Source organism: Myxine glutinosa, chromosome 11, assembly GCF_964187855.1.
Source record: "Myxine glutinosa chromosome 11, kmMyxGlut1.1, whole genome shotgun sequence".
NCBI lineage: Eukaryota > Metazoa > Chordata > Myxini > Myxiniformes > Myxinidae > Myxine > Myxine glutinosa.
In genome coordinates this window covers 24,147,534-24,160,212 of record NC_136271.1, presented here as the reverse complement: position 1 = coordinate 24,160,212, position 12,679 = coordinate 24,147,534, and the positions used below count along the sequence as shown (strand labels likewise).

At 40.2% G+C, this 12,679-nt stretch overlaps 1 protein-coding gene across 4 annotated transcripts in view; it reads left to right on the top strand.

Annotated features, from left to right (window-relative positions):
* LOC137436505 (cadherin-13) overlaps positions 1-5,342 on the top strand; it is a 677,612-nt gene extending 672,270 nt beyond the window's left edge. For all 4 annotated transcript variants that reach the window (XM_068130356.2, XM_078786498.1, XM_068130357.2 and 1 more), the window contains 3 exons: positions 4,076-4,191; positions 4,731-4,777; positions 5,030-5,342. In XM_068130356.2, coding sequence (XP_067986457.2) covers positions 4,076-4,191; positions 4,731-4,777; positions 5,030-5,036 — 170 coding nt within the window. In that variant the 3' untranslated portion in view covers positions 5,037-5,342. The remainder of the gene's footprint in view (positions 1-4,075; positions 4,192-4,730; positions 4,778-5,029) is intronic.
* The last annotated feature ends 7,337 nt before the right edge of the window (positions 5,343-12,679 follow it).

Genomic DNA, 12,679 nt, shown 5'->3' with positions numbered 1-12,679 from the left:
TTCCTTGCTTTTGCTCAGCATTTAAAAGGATTAGAAACACCCACTCCCAAGGGAGTGCCAAGAGGCTTTTGTAGCCACAAATTAATCAGTCAATTTCACCCGATGATGATGGCATCGTGGCAATGACGTAATAATCATAATATTAACACTGGGTCTGGCAGGATGGCCTAGAGGTACGCACACTCACTTCAAAGCTGTTTAGCCCAGGTTTGAATCTTGGCCCAGCTATAACAACAATCTCGGCCCAGTCAGCACATCAATGTGTGAGCCGTCCCCCGGATGGATATTAAACTGGGCTGGGGGATTAGTTGGTGGATTTTGGCATTAGTTGGTGGACATTAAAGATCCCATGGTGTCCTTCGTGAAAAGCAGGCAAGGTATTGCTAGCACCATGGCCAAATTACAACTTCCTGCCCTAACCTTGGTCATCACAACAATGGTACCATCTTTCTCACTTCACTAAGCGGAGCATTTCCTAAGGTGGAATCTCCTCCTTCCCATGGATACCAACTTATGGGGATTGTTTGTGCTCTTATCCTTTTAAATATATATGAGGGTATGTTTAAAAGTAATGCCTCCTATTCTTTTTCAACAAAACGGGTAAAGATATTTGAACAAGCGTTATGCCTAGGTCCCCCGTAGGTGAAGTGATGTGAGTTGACAAAGTGGAAGACGCAAGGCGGCCATCTTGGATTTTGACTTGGCGACCCAATTTTCAATAGCGTTCTTCCTTATGCCGAGATACACCGACACACCAGATTACAAGTTGGTACTTCGCTTATTTTTCAAGATATTTTGCTCACAGGTTTCAGACATATATATGGTGGCGGCCATCTTGGATTTTGACGTGGCGGCCCAATTTTCAATAGCGTTCTTCCTTGTGCCGAGATGCACCCAGAAACCAGATTAGAAGTTGGTACATCGCTTATTTTTGAAGATATTCCGCTCACAAGGTTCAGACATAGATGGCGGCGGCCATCTTGGATTTTGACGTGGCGACCCAATGTTCAATAGCGTTCTTCCTTATGCATAGATACACCCACACACCAGATTAGAAGTTGATACTTCGCTTATTTTTGAAGATATTCCGCTCACAAGGTTCAGACATAGATGGCGGCGGCCATCTTGGATTTTGACGCGGCGACCCAATTTTCAATAGCGTTCTTCCTTATGCCTAGATACACCCACACACCAGATTAGAAGTTGATACTTCGCTTATTTTTGAAGATATTCCACTCACAAGGTTCAGACATAGATGGCGGCGGCCAACTTGGATTTTGACGCGGCGACCCAATTTTCAATAGCGTTCTTCCTTGTGCCTAGATACACCCACACACCAGATTAGAAGTTGGTACTTCGCTTATTTTTCAAGATATTTCGCTCACAAGGTTCAGACATACATGGCGTCAGACATACATGGCGGCGGCCATCTTGGATTTTGACGTGGGTTGCACCCACACACCAAATTCGAATGCGGTCCTTCGCTTACGCACGCACATACGCACGCACGGATGGATGGACGGACGGACGGACACACGGACGGAGGGGAAAACCATAGTCCCCCTTTTACTTAGGCAGTTAAGACCGAAAAATATGGCGTATCGTTCATTTTTTCAGGAAAGCACCAAATGTGGCACAGGTGTAGTATGGACCTATACAATTGTTTTCCTGAGGGGCGCCCAAAAATTCAGAACCCCTGGTGGCCGCCATATTGAATTTCAACTTGACCTCCCTCTGTGACCTATTTCCCTCAATAACTTCTATACTATGAGCGATAACACCACAGTTCCAGTGTCTTACCCCATGTTTTCATGGTCTCTGAATCCAATGGGATCAATTGCATAAAGATTGGCATCCATCATCTTTAATTTCAAGATGGCCACCAACCCACCATGGTGTTTCCATTTTCCTTGAATCTCTCATAGTATTTTAGGTAAAATTTCAATTCCAAGTGATACACATTGTTTTATTGGTCTCTGATAACAATGGAATGGTATTAATTAATCAAAGTTACACACAGTTGCAGTTTTAACTTAAAATAATGTGGGCACTTGAAAGGTGGAGGCTCTCGCACAGACGCGTAGTACTACAAGCACTGTCCATCGCAGTCACACAGTGATGTGCAGGGCAGATTTGCCCTGGAGCATTTACAGTTGCCTTTACAGGCCGACTTACAATGGCAGCTTGTAAGCTCTGAACATGCCTCCTGTATCAGTGGTATTGTGGTCCAAATTGGTGTCCAAGAAGTCCCTGTTTTCTTCCAGCCCCAATCAGCTGGTGATGGAAGTTCTGGGTATGGCACAAGTGCCTGACTCCATCCGTGTCCAGCCTGAAAACATGCACGTTTTAGGTGTTGTTCGAAGGCGTCTGCTGTTGGGGAAATGTGATCAATTGTTCTTGCCTTCTTCGTGAACAAGTGTCGGTGCATGTCATTCACTGTCTTTATCTCGGTAGTCCGGTCATTGAGGATGGCAACATATCTTTCTATGCTCTGTAGTTCCATAGTAATAGCGTCCACAGATGGCCTATAAGCGAGAGCAAGAAAGGTCTGCGTGATGCTGGGGTATGCCTCCCAAGCCTTCCAGGCTGTCTTTTTCCCAATTTGGGCAAAAAATGACTGTGTCGCAGCCAGTGTAGGCATGAAATAATGGCAAAGACTCGGACTTCCTGCGGCCAAGGCCGGTGGCAATTTTATGGATGGCAAGGTAGCGGTAGCTTTTAACAGTGCCAATGGCAATCCAGAGTTCCTCCACACCGTGTGACTGGTAGGTAAAGTAGTGTGCTATTGCCAAGACCACAATACAAGACCAAGACCACTCATAGTATAGAAGTTATTGAGGGAAATAGGTCACAGAGGGCGGTCATGTTGAAATTCAATATGGCGGCCACCAGGGGTTCTGAATTTGTATAGGTCCATACTACATCTGTGCATACTACATCTGTGCCAAATGTATAGGTCCATACTACATCTGTGCCAAATTTGGTGCTTTCCTGAAAAAATGAACGATGCTTCCTCTTAACTGCTCTGCTATTTCGCTCCACGGTGCGACGGGGGACAATGAAACAAAGCACAGTCTGTGCATTCGTTCCCGCCACTGGGCGTAAATTTTCATGATTCTGACATTAGACGTTTCAGTGCTACATTTGTCAAGATGGCAGAGGGCAGCACGACGTTGTGAAGTGCTGGAGTTTAGTGTTGCGATGACTGACTGGAGATGAGATGGCTGAAGATGAGATTTGGGTGCATCATTACGACCCTGAGAGTAAGCGATGGGTAATCAAAGGATAAACAGCCTCAACTTAGCTCCGTCAGATTGTCAGCTCTTTCCCAAACTTAAGGAACACCTTCGTGAAGAACATTTTTCTGCCAACGTTGATGTTAAGGCCGCTGTGAAGCCCTGGTTAAGTCAGCAGGACTTTTTCTGATTGCTAATTTATCTGTCATTAAATGGATTCTTATTGATTCAGGTTGCATGCCAATACTAAATGCCATCATTATATTTTCCTCATTTATGCACAGTTCTATTGTGAGGGCATCACAAAACTACTTGAACATTGGCAGAAATGTGTGGACCGCAGTGGTCATTATCATGATAAATAAATACGCACCATGGTACAATAAAAATTGATGTTAGTATCTGTCTTTGTTTAAGTTTAATATCTTTACCTGTGCTGGAGAAAAACAAATAGGAGGCATTACTTTTCAACATGCACTTGTACATTTATAGTAGATTTATATATATATATATTTCTCCAAAATATTGACGGCAATTATGTGTGATACTTAATAACTTCATTGTACTGCTGATTTTTATTTTTTATTTTTTTTTAAAGCACAAATAATAAAAACCATCCTGGTGAACTTGTTCACATGTATAAAGTACCGGTACATATGCACTTATAGCAGTGCAAGAGTGACTTTTCACGATGCCAATGTCGTTTGGAGCATGAAGTGCTTCGTAATATTATATGAATACTGTATTGAGAAGCCTCAAGCATTTCACAAACTCTCAAGCCTGAATCCTAACGAGTAACAGGTACGTACTTATCTTTGCTACGTGACCGTTTCTTTCAGGTTTGCTGTGCTGCGTATTTTGTCGTAAGAAGAAAAAGGTGCAAAGCCAACCTCGACTTTACTCCTCTTACCCTGATGGCTCCATGGTTGATTATAACACCGAGGGTGGTCGAGAGGTACAGCACACCACACACTCTTCCAGACATTTCATATTTCTGCAAATTACTGGATTTCTGCTTTATTGCCTCCAAAATATTTGACATTTCAATTGAAAAATATTATTTTTGACAACATTGTGACAATATCAACCACAGCTGTTTAGAGATCCACTTGTACAAAATTGATTGATTTTACTTCATTTTTTTTTCAGTTATTTTCAGGGTGTATAATTTTTTTTCTTCTTTCATCCCAAATGGCATATCTGGCTTTCTGTGAGCCACTTCCACTCATGTCAGCATTGGTCCTAACTAATAACTTTCTCATTGCTATTTTCTTCATATTTAACTGGAACTTCTTGATACATATATGCCAGTTGCCAATACTAAATATGTCATTGTCAATCTTTGGTTTTTCAAATTGTTTTTGTTCTTGTAAAATAGGATAACATGATTGCAACAGTCAAAGCATGCACAAGTTCAGAACCTTGAGAAGAGGGAGTTTGCAAAGTTGTTTCTGTCGTGACATTGGCTCGTTGCTGTTGTTGTTTCATTAACAGGTTGGAAATGTAAAGGTGCCATCCTCCATTATAACCCATACAAGGAAGTAAGTGACCATTTTCAAAGTCCATCTTGGATGTTTCGCATGTTTGGAAAACTGGTTGCTGTGCAGATGCAATGGGGGAAAATATGTACAGTAAGGTATTGGAAAGAGAACGGTTAAACATGGGATTTGAATACAATGAAAAATGAATTCTGAGTGTTTTGCGATGATTTTTTGATCCTGAGTGAAAAATGACCGATTGAGAAACATTTTCCCCAAACTGGTGTAAAAGCATGTTCTGGACATGTGTTGCAGAGTTTGAAGTTTCCTCCTGAAAAAGGTTTCCTACCTGCGTTTTTACAACCTTGCCCTCATTATCTACACGTCTCATAATGACAAACGAATGTTTGCATCATTTGTTGCATTTGCTCCTCTACAGGCCTAAAGCGGCCGACTTCCCCCCTTAATGGTTGGTGTGCTTGTCTCGAGGTGGATGAGGGAGAAAAAACATTTTCGTTGTTCTTGTCCTTTGTAATATACTTTCACCTATTTAATGCTTAAATTCCCCTAAAAGCCTTCACACAAAAAAACTAATTATACACACATCAGTAAAACTTTTGTAATTTTTCTACAAGGTGTGCAAGTTTTGTGGATTTCAACTCTCATGTGTGTTCTTTTTTTACTTGCACTATGTTTCTTGACTTCCTACCTGTATAAAAATGTTTGCCTTCCTACCCTGTATAAGAATGTTTCTTGACTTCCTACGCTCTCTAAGAATGTTTCTTGACTTCCTACCCTGTATAAGAATATTTTTGGACTTCCTACCCTGTATAAGAATGTTTCTTGACTTCCTACCCTGTATAAGAATATTTTTGGACTTCCTACCCTGTATAAGAATGTTTCTTGGCTTCCTACGCTCTCTAAGAATGTTTTGGACTTCCTACCCTATATAATAATGTTTCTTGACTTCCTACCCTGTATAATAATGTTTTTGGACTTCTTACCCTGTAAAATAATGTTTTAGGACAGGCAACATAGCTCAGAGATCATGTGCTAAACTGAGCTAAGTCTGAATTTTATTCCTATTCGAACACTGTCCAATTATAAGTGGTCACCCTAGTGTGCCACAGGCCGAGTATTGTATCAGAGTAATTATCTGTATGTACATGAACTTTAGCAGGCTGGATATCGTTAGCACTATTGCAGTTGTTGAAGACTTCATCACAGTGATTTTCAAAGAATAGGCCATGGTGTGCCAACTTCTTGGCTAAATTCTAAATTCATATTGCTCGGAAGGTAACGGCTCAAACACAGTGTATTCCTCATTCAGTAAATGACCAGAGGATGGTACTTCTCACATATGTATTTAATTACCATATATGTTCCATTTTGGTACAGTACAGTACTGCTAGTTAAGAGTAGCTAGTTAAGACCAGCCTTGGACGAATAGCCAAGCCAGTTTTACTCCCGAGGTGACCAGCCGAATATATAGCGGTTATTTTTGGCGCGCACGTGTGGAGAGATGCGAGGTATTTATCTCACTAAGCACACGGGTTTATTCCAAAACCACAAACAAGTAAACATGACAAGGAAATTCAACAAATAAGATCTAATAAAAATAAATCAAGAAATAAAATGAAGGCTGAGCTGAAACTAAATCCTATTTTGAGGGACCTCCTCCACACATCTCAAAAACAGACGAGGGAAAGATAAAATGAAAATAAACCCCTTCAGCCGGCACATAGCTTGGCGTCCCAACGAGTACGTTTAGGAGCTTTGCGGCTGTTGAAACTGGGGTAACCACTTGTGCGGGAAGCACTCCAAAATGGGGGCATCGAAGGCATGACAAGCGTGAGGCAAGCAGATTAGACGGCCTCCTTTCGATTCTCTACCGTCAAGTGCAACTTCAGCTTCCAAGAGCCCAGCAGTCGTCCAAAACCTCCTGCAAAACAATGCCAATGCGGCAGAGCTCCTCACTTCCCAAAATGCGCCAAACACAGTCAGCACACGATCGTCCATGATCAAAACAAAATGGCCCCTTCTTCTCTGAGCAAGAACCAGCCGAGAGAGAGAGCCTCCTCCTCTTCAGAGCCAATCACCAAACGTCCCTCCCAGTTTGCCCCGCCCACAAACCTCTGGGCTAATCATGTCCCTCAGGGGTGTGGCCTATTTCCTATGGTCCCTTGGAGGCGGAGCTTAGTCCGATCGGCAATGTTCGGGTTCTGTCAGCGGTTGTTTTCGTTAAACGGGGGTTTTGCATGGCCAGCCTTGTAAATGTAACATGTAAAGGGAAAGTCACAGAGGGAAATCACATACTGGAGAAAACCAACCTTAATCCCTCACAAATTATCACTGCCTCACCCCTCATGTAAAGACACATAAACAATCTTAAGCAACAGTCTCCCTACTTAAATACATCGAGATTTCTCCTACGCGTTCATGGTCCATGCTATAATTACGCAATCCTACCATTACGATGAGATTCCTTCATCTACCTCCACAAACGTAACGGTACTTTCTAACAGCTTTTAAATAAGACTTTTTAAAGCTCTTACATGATTTTTAAAGTCTTCCAAAAAGGTTTTATGCTGATGAGAGATCAAGTCCAAAAACGATAAGCCTGTTTGGGTTGTAGATTGAGTTTTAATGATCTCACGCTTGGGATGAAGTGTCAGTTGTAGGCAGGTAAACTTACCTCGGTTAAAAATAGTCGTACCTGTTTCTTTTTGAAGTGCTTTGTTACTGGGGTATTGCACCATCATGTATTATGTAATCTTAATTAAGACCAAATGGTTAGTGTTAAAGTATAAAATTGACTTTATCTCTTCGTTAAGGCTGATTATTTTATCTAAACAGCCTTTTATGGACAGTCCAAGCACGAGCTGAACACACGTTTAATTCCTTCTGCTTTTTTATTTTTGCCAGAGTTCTTAATTGATCAATCTTCATGTTCTCTGAATTTGTGGATTTCTACAATACCATCTACCCTTTTCTTTGATAACTGCAGTTTCACAACTACTGTATATCAGGTGGATTTCTTCTTGTACAAAAGATGCTTGTTAAGATGAATGAATATGTTCCATTGCCCATTCATCTTAAGGGAGAATGCGCAAGGTTTTATATATATATATCTATATATATATATATATACTGTATATATATATATATATACTGTATATATATATATATATATATATATATATATATATATATATATATATATATATATATATATATATATATATATACTGTATATATATATATATATATATATATATATATATATATATATATATATATATATATATATATATATATATATATATATATATATATATATATATATCAGTCACGTGAAAAAGTAAGTTCACCCCATGTAAAGTTTTGACTTTTTCAACATATTTCAACATACAGCTATTTGATCCTCATTTCAACAATATTGATAGATAAAGGCAATATAATATAACAAATATCATGAAACATTTACATTTTGTAGTCGATTGTATAATTTAAATAAACATAAATTCAAATTTCACATGTGGAAAAAGTAAGTACACCCCTACATTTATCACTACTTCAAATACCTAAAATTAGAATCAGGTGCACCAGCTCAGGTGCAAATGATCAAAACATCGTTAGAGAGGATCTTGGAGGAACCTGTCTTATTTAAACCTCAGACATTTCGTTTGGTTTGCTCTTTGTTGTTGAAGTGTGCGGTGTCACCATGCCTAGATCAAAAGAGCTCTCTGAGGCCTTCAGAAAGAAGGTTATAGATGCCTACGAGTCTGGGAAGGGATTTTAAAAGATCTCCAAACAATTTGAAATCAATCATTCAACTGTCCGGCAGATCATCTACAAGTGGAGAAGATTCCAAACAACTGCCAACTTGTTCAGCCCAGGCCGCCCCAGCAAGTTCAGCCTGAGAGCAGACCGCAAGATGCTGAAAGAGGTCTCTAAGAACCCCAGAATGTCATCACGGGACCTACAGGTAGCTCTTGCCACTGTTGATGTCAAAGTGCAAGAGTCTACCATTAGAAAGAGGCTGCACAAATTTGATCTAAATGGGAGGTGTGCCAGGAGGAAACCTTTGCTGTCCAGAAAGAACATCAGGGCAAAACTAAAGTTTGCCAATGAACACCGAGGCAAAGACCAGCACTTCTGGAACAATGTGCTCTGAACAGATGAGTCAAAGGTAGAGCTATTTGGCCACAGTACCAGAAGACGTGTTTGGCGAAAACCAAAGACAGCATTTGACCACAAGAACCTGATACCAACTGTAAAGCATGGTGGTGGAAATATTATGGTTTGGGGCAGCTTTGCTGCATCAGGGCCTGGGCAGCTCACCATCATATAATCCACTATGAATTCTTCATTGTACCAGAGGGTGCTTGAGGATAATGTGAGGCCATCTGTCGGAAAGTTGAAGCTCAACCAAAGGTAGACCTTGCAACATGACAATGACCCTAAACATACCAGTAAATCCACCAAGGAATGGCTGAAAAGAAAGAAATGGAGGGTTCTGGAATGGCCAAGTCAAAGCCCGGATCTAAATCCCATTGATATGTTGTGGGGGGATTTGAAACGAGCTGTGCATGCAAGAAACCCCTCAAACATCGCACAGCTGAAAGAATTCTGCATGGACGAGTGGGCAAAAATTTCTCCCAGTCGATGTCAGAGACTGGTAGACAGTTATAAGAAACGCCTACTTGAGGTTGTTTCTGCCAAAGGGGGCAATACCACCTATTAGAGCCAAGGGTGTACTTCGTTTTTCCACATGCGAAATTTTCATTTGTTTATTTAAATTATACAATGGACTACAAAATGTAAATGTTTCATGATATTTGTTATATTATATCACCTTTATCTGTCAATATTGTTGATATGAAGATCAAATGGCTGTATGTTGAAATATGTTGAAAAAGTCAAAACTTTACATGGGGTGTACTTACTTTTTCACGTGACTGTACATATAGTGGGCCATTTATCTATTCCCGCTTTTGAACCCCTGTTGCTAAGAAACGAAATCGACCAGAATATTTACAGAATATAGGTACATAATAAGTTTTTGTGGTGAAAATTTTATTGAATCCAGAAATGGTCAAAATTAGTTATGAATTTTGATGTGATTTCCATCATTTTCAAGCAATGTGCATCCTTTTTTGATACTCCAAGACCATTTTCTGTAGCATTCCGACCGTGATTTCTTCAAAAGCTGCGTGAATCTGCATTTTCAGGTTTTGAATGATCGCTGGTTGAGTTGCGTAAACCTTGCCCTTAGGAAAGCCCCACAAGAATAAATCGCACGTTCACACTGGGGTCTTCAGGTCTGCTATTGGCTCAACAAGATTTTTCTTGACTGGTGGATGGGACACTGTTCACTCAATATGCCCCTCATTCACTAGACCTTACCCCATGCGGTTTCTTCTTTCCTCAATATCCAAGACCTGAAAGAGCGGATTGAAGCAGCTTTTGGAGAAATTACAGTCGAAATGCGACAGAAAATGGACTTGGAGTATCACAAAAGGATGCACAATTGCACATTGCTTGAAAATTATGGAAATCACGTCGACATTCATAACTAATTTTGTGCACTTCTCAATTCAATAAAAAAATTTGCCACAAAACCTGAAATGTGTACCTATATCTTGTACATATTTTGTTCGATTTTGTTTCTAAGCAACAGAATTACAAGGGTTCAAAATCGGGAATAGTTACATGGCCCACCCTATATAACAAAGGAGCTAAATATACAAACCTTGTTATTATGCCTCAAAGTAAAAAAAAATAAACTAATGGGCATTTAGATATTTGGCCTTTCAAATGAAAACAAGCTTTAGCCTAATGATGCGTTTTCCACTGATTATCAGGGCCATGTAATCATTCATTTGTTGTGGTAATGCTCTTGAATGATCCAATAAATGGTACAGTATAACATTGCATTTCAATTGCCTTTTATAGTTTCTGCTGAGTAAATCACGTGACTTGGATGTGTAATGCAGCTGAACAAAGAATTTGGAAATCACAACTTTGAGATACCTTATTTTTTCTCATTCATCATCATCAAATCTGATGGGAACCACAACTTCCTTATATTGTATCTACAAGCAACGAACCAATCGTTACTGAAAGGGCAATTTCCCAAGAATTAGCGTATTTTAATATATTTGCCTCCCCCACACTAGGACCAGCACTATGCCATACACATTTACATAGTGAGAATTGGGATTCTCCCCCTAACATCAGTGGTGTGTTCACTTACCAAGTTTATTGTAGAGCACTCGCCAAGTGGCTTAAGCATTCAAACAAGCACTCCATTTGAAACCGTCGATAAGGAACGGTTGGCTTGGCAAGCGCTGGCTATCTGTTTGGTAAATGAACACCCCGCAGGTTTCCTCCCTTTCAGGTTAGTGGTATTTCAGGAAGTGAAATTTTTTTTTACCTCACGGCTCAGCTTACATTCCGTAATCCGTCTCATTAACCTTGTGCCATGTCTGTCCCATGTTCCCATGTGAATGAATAAGATTAGATTCAGCCATGTCTGTCCCATGTGAATGAATAAGATGAGATAAAGCCGTGTCTGTCACGTGTTCCCATGTGAATGAATAAAATTAGAGCTGTGTCTGTTCCATGTTCCCATGTGAATGAATAATTTTAGATAGAGCCGTGTCTGTCCCGTGTTCCCATGTGAATGAATAAGATTAGATTCAGCCATGTCTGTCCCATGTGAATGAATAAGATTAGATAAAGCTGTGTCTGTCCCGTGTTCCCATGTGAATGAATAAAATTAGAGCTGTGTCTGTTCCATGTTCCCATGTGAATGAATAAGATTAGATAGAGCCATGTCTGTCATGTGTTCCCATGTGAATGAATAAGATTAGATAGAGCCATGTCTGTCCCATGTTCCCATGTGAATGAATAAGATTAGATAGAGCCGTGTCTGTCCTGTGTTCCCATGTGAATGAATAAGATTAGATAGAGCCATGTCCGTCCTGTGTTCCCATGTGAATGAATAAGATTAGATAGAGCCATGTCTGTCGCGTGTTCCCATGTGAATGAATAAGATTAGATAGAGCCGTGTCTGTCCTGTGTTCCCATGTGAATGAATAAGATTAGATAGAGCCATGTCTGTCCTGTGTCCCATGTGAATAAATAAGATTAGATAGAGCCATGTCTGTCCTGTGTTCCCATGTGAATCAATAAAATTAGATAGAGCCATGTCTGTCGCGTGTTCCCATGTGAATGAATAAGATTAGATTCAGCCATATCTGTCCCTTGTGAATGAATAAGATTAGATAAAGCTGTGTCTGTCCTGTGTTCCCATATGAATGAATAAGATTAGATAGAGCCATGTCTGTCCTGTGTTCCCATGTGAATCAATAAGATTAGATAGAGCCGTGTCTGTCGCGTGTTCCCATGTGAATGAATAAGATTAGATTCAGCCATATCTGTCCCTTGTGAATGAATAAGATTAGATAAAGCTGTGTCTGTTCCATGTTCCCATGTGAATGAATAAGATGAGATGTATACACTGCTTATCGCAAGTATACATTAACTTGAGTCTAAACTTGTGCTAATAAAGTTTTGTTAATTATAGTCTACTACTTCTTTATTGTCTCCATTTATTCCCACCTTTTGTGGTTGCTCGGGGAATGTTGGCGGTCCACGTCTTACATAAATTGGTTGGCCATGCCGAAGAGTCAATAGAAGGTGGTGGGAATTTAAAATGTGGTAATAATACCAGCATTAACAAAACTGGGTAACAAAAAAAATTGAAGGGTATCATGGAAATCACCTTAAAGTCCACCAACAACCAGTGATTGCAGACCAGTGGTCTTCCATATGGATCCATCCGTGGAAGGCCACACAGATTGATGTACTGCTCTGAAGTTGAAGTAAGAGTGATAGGTTATAGCTAGATTGAAACTCCAATCCAAGTTAATCAGCTCGTCAAAGATGAGTGCACAT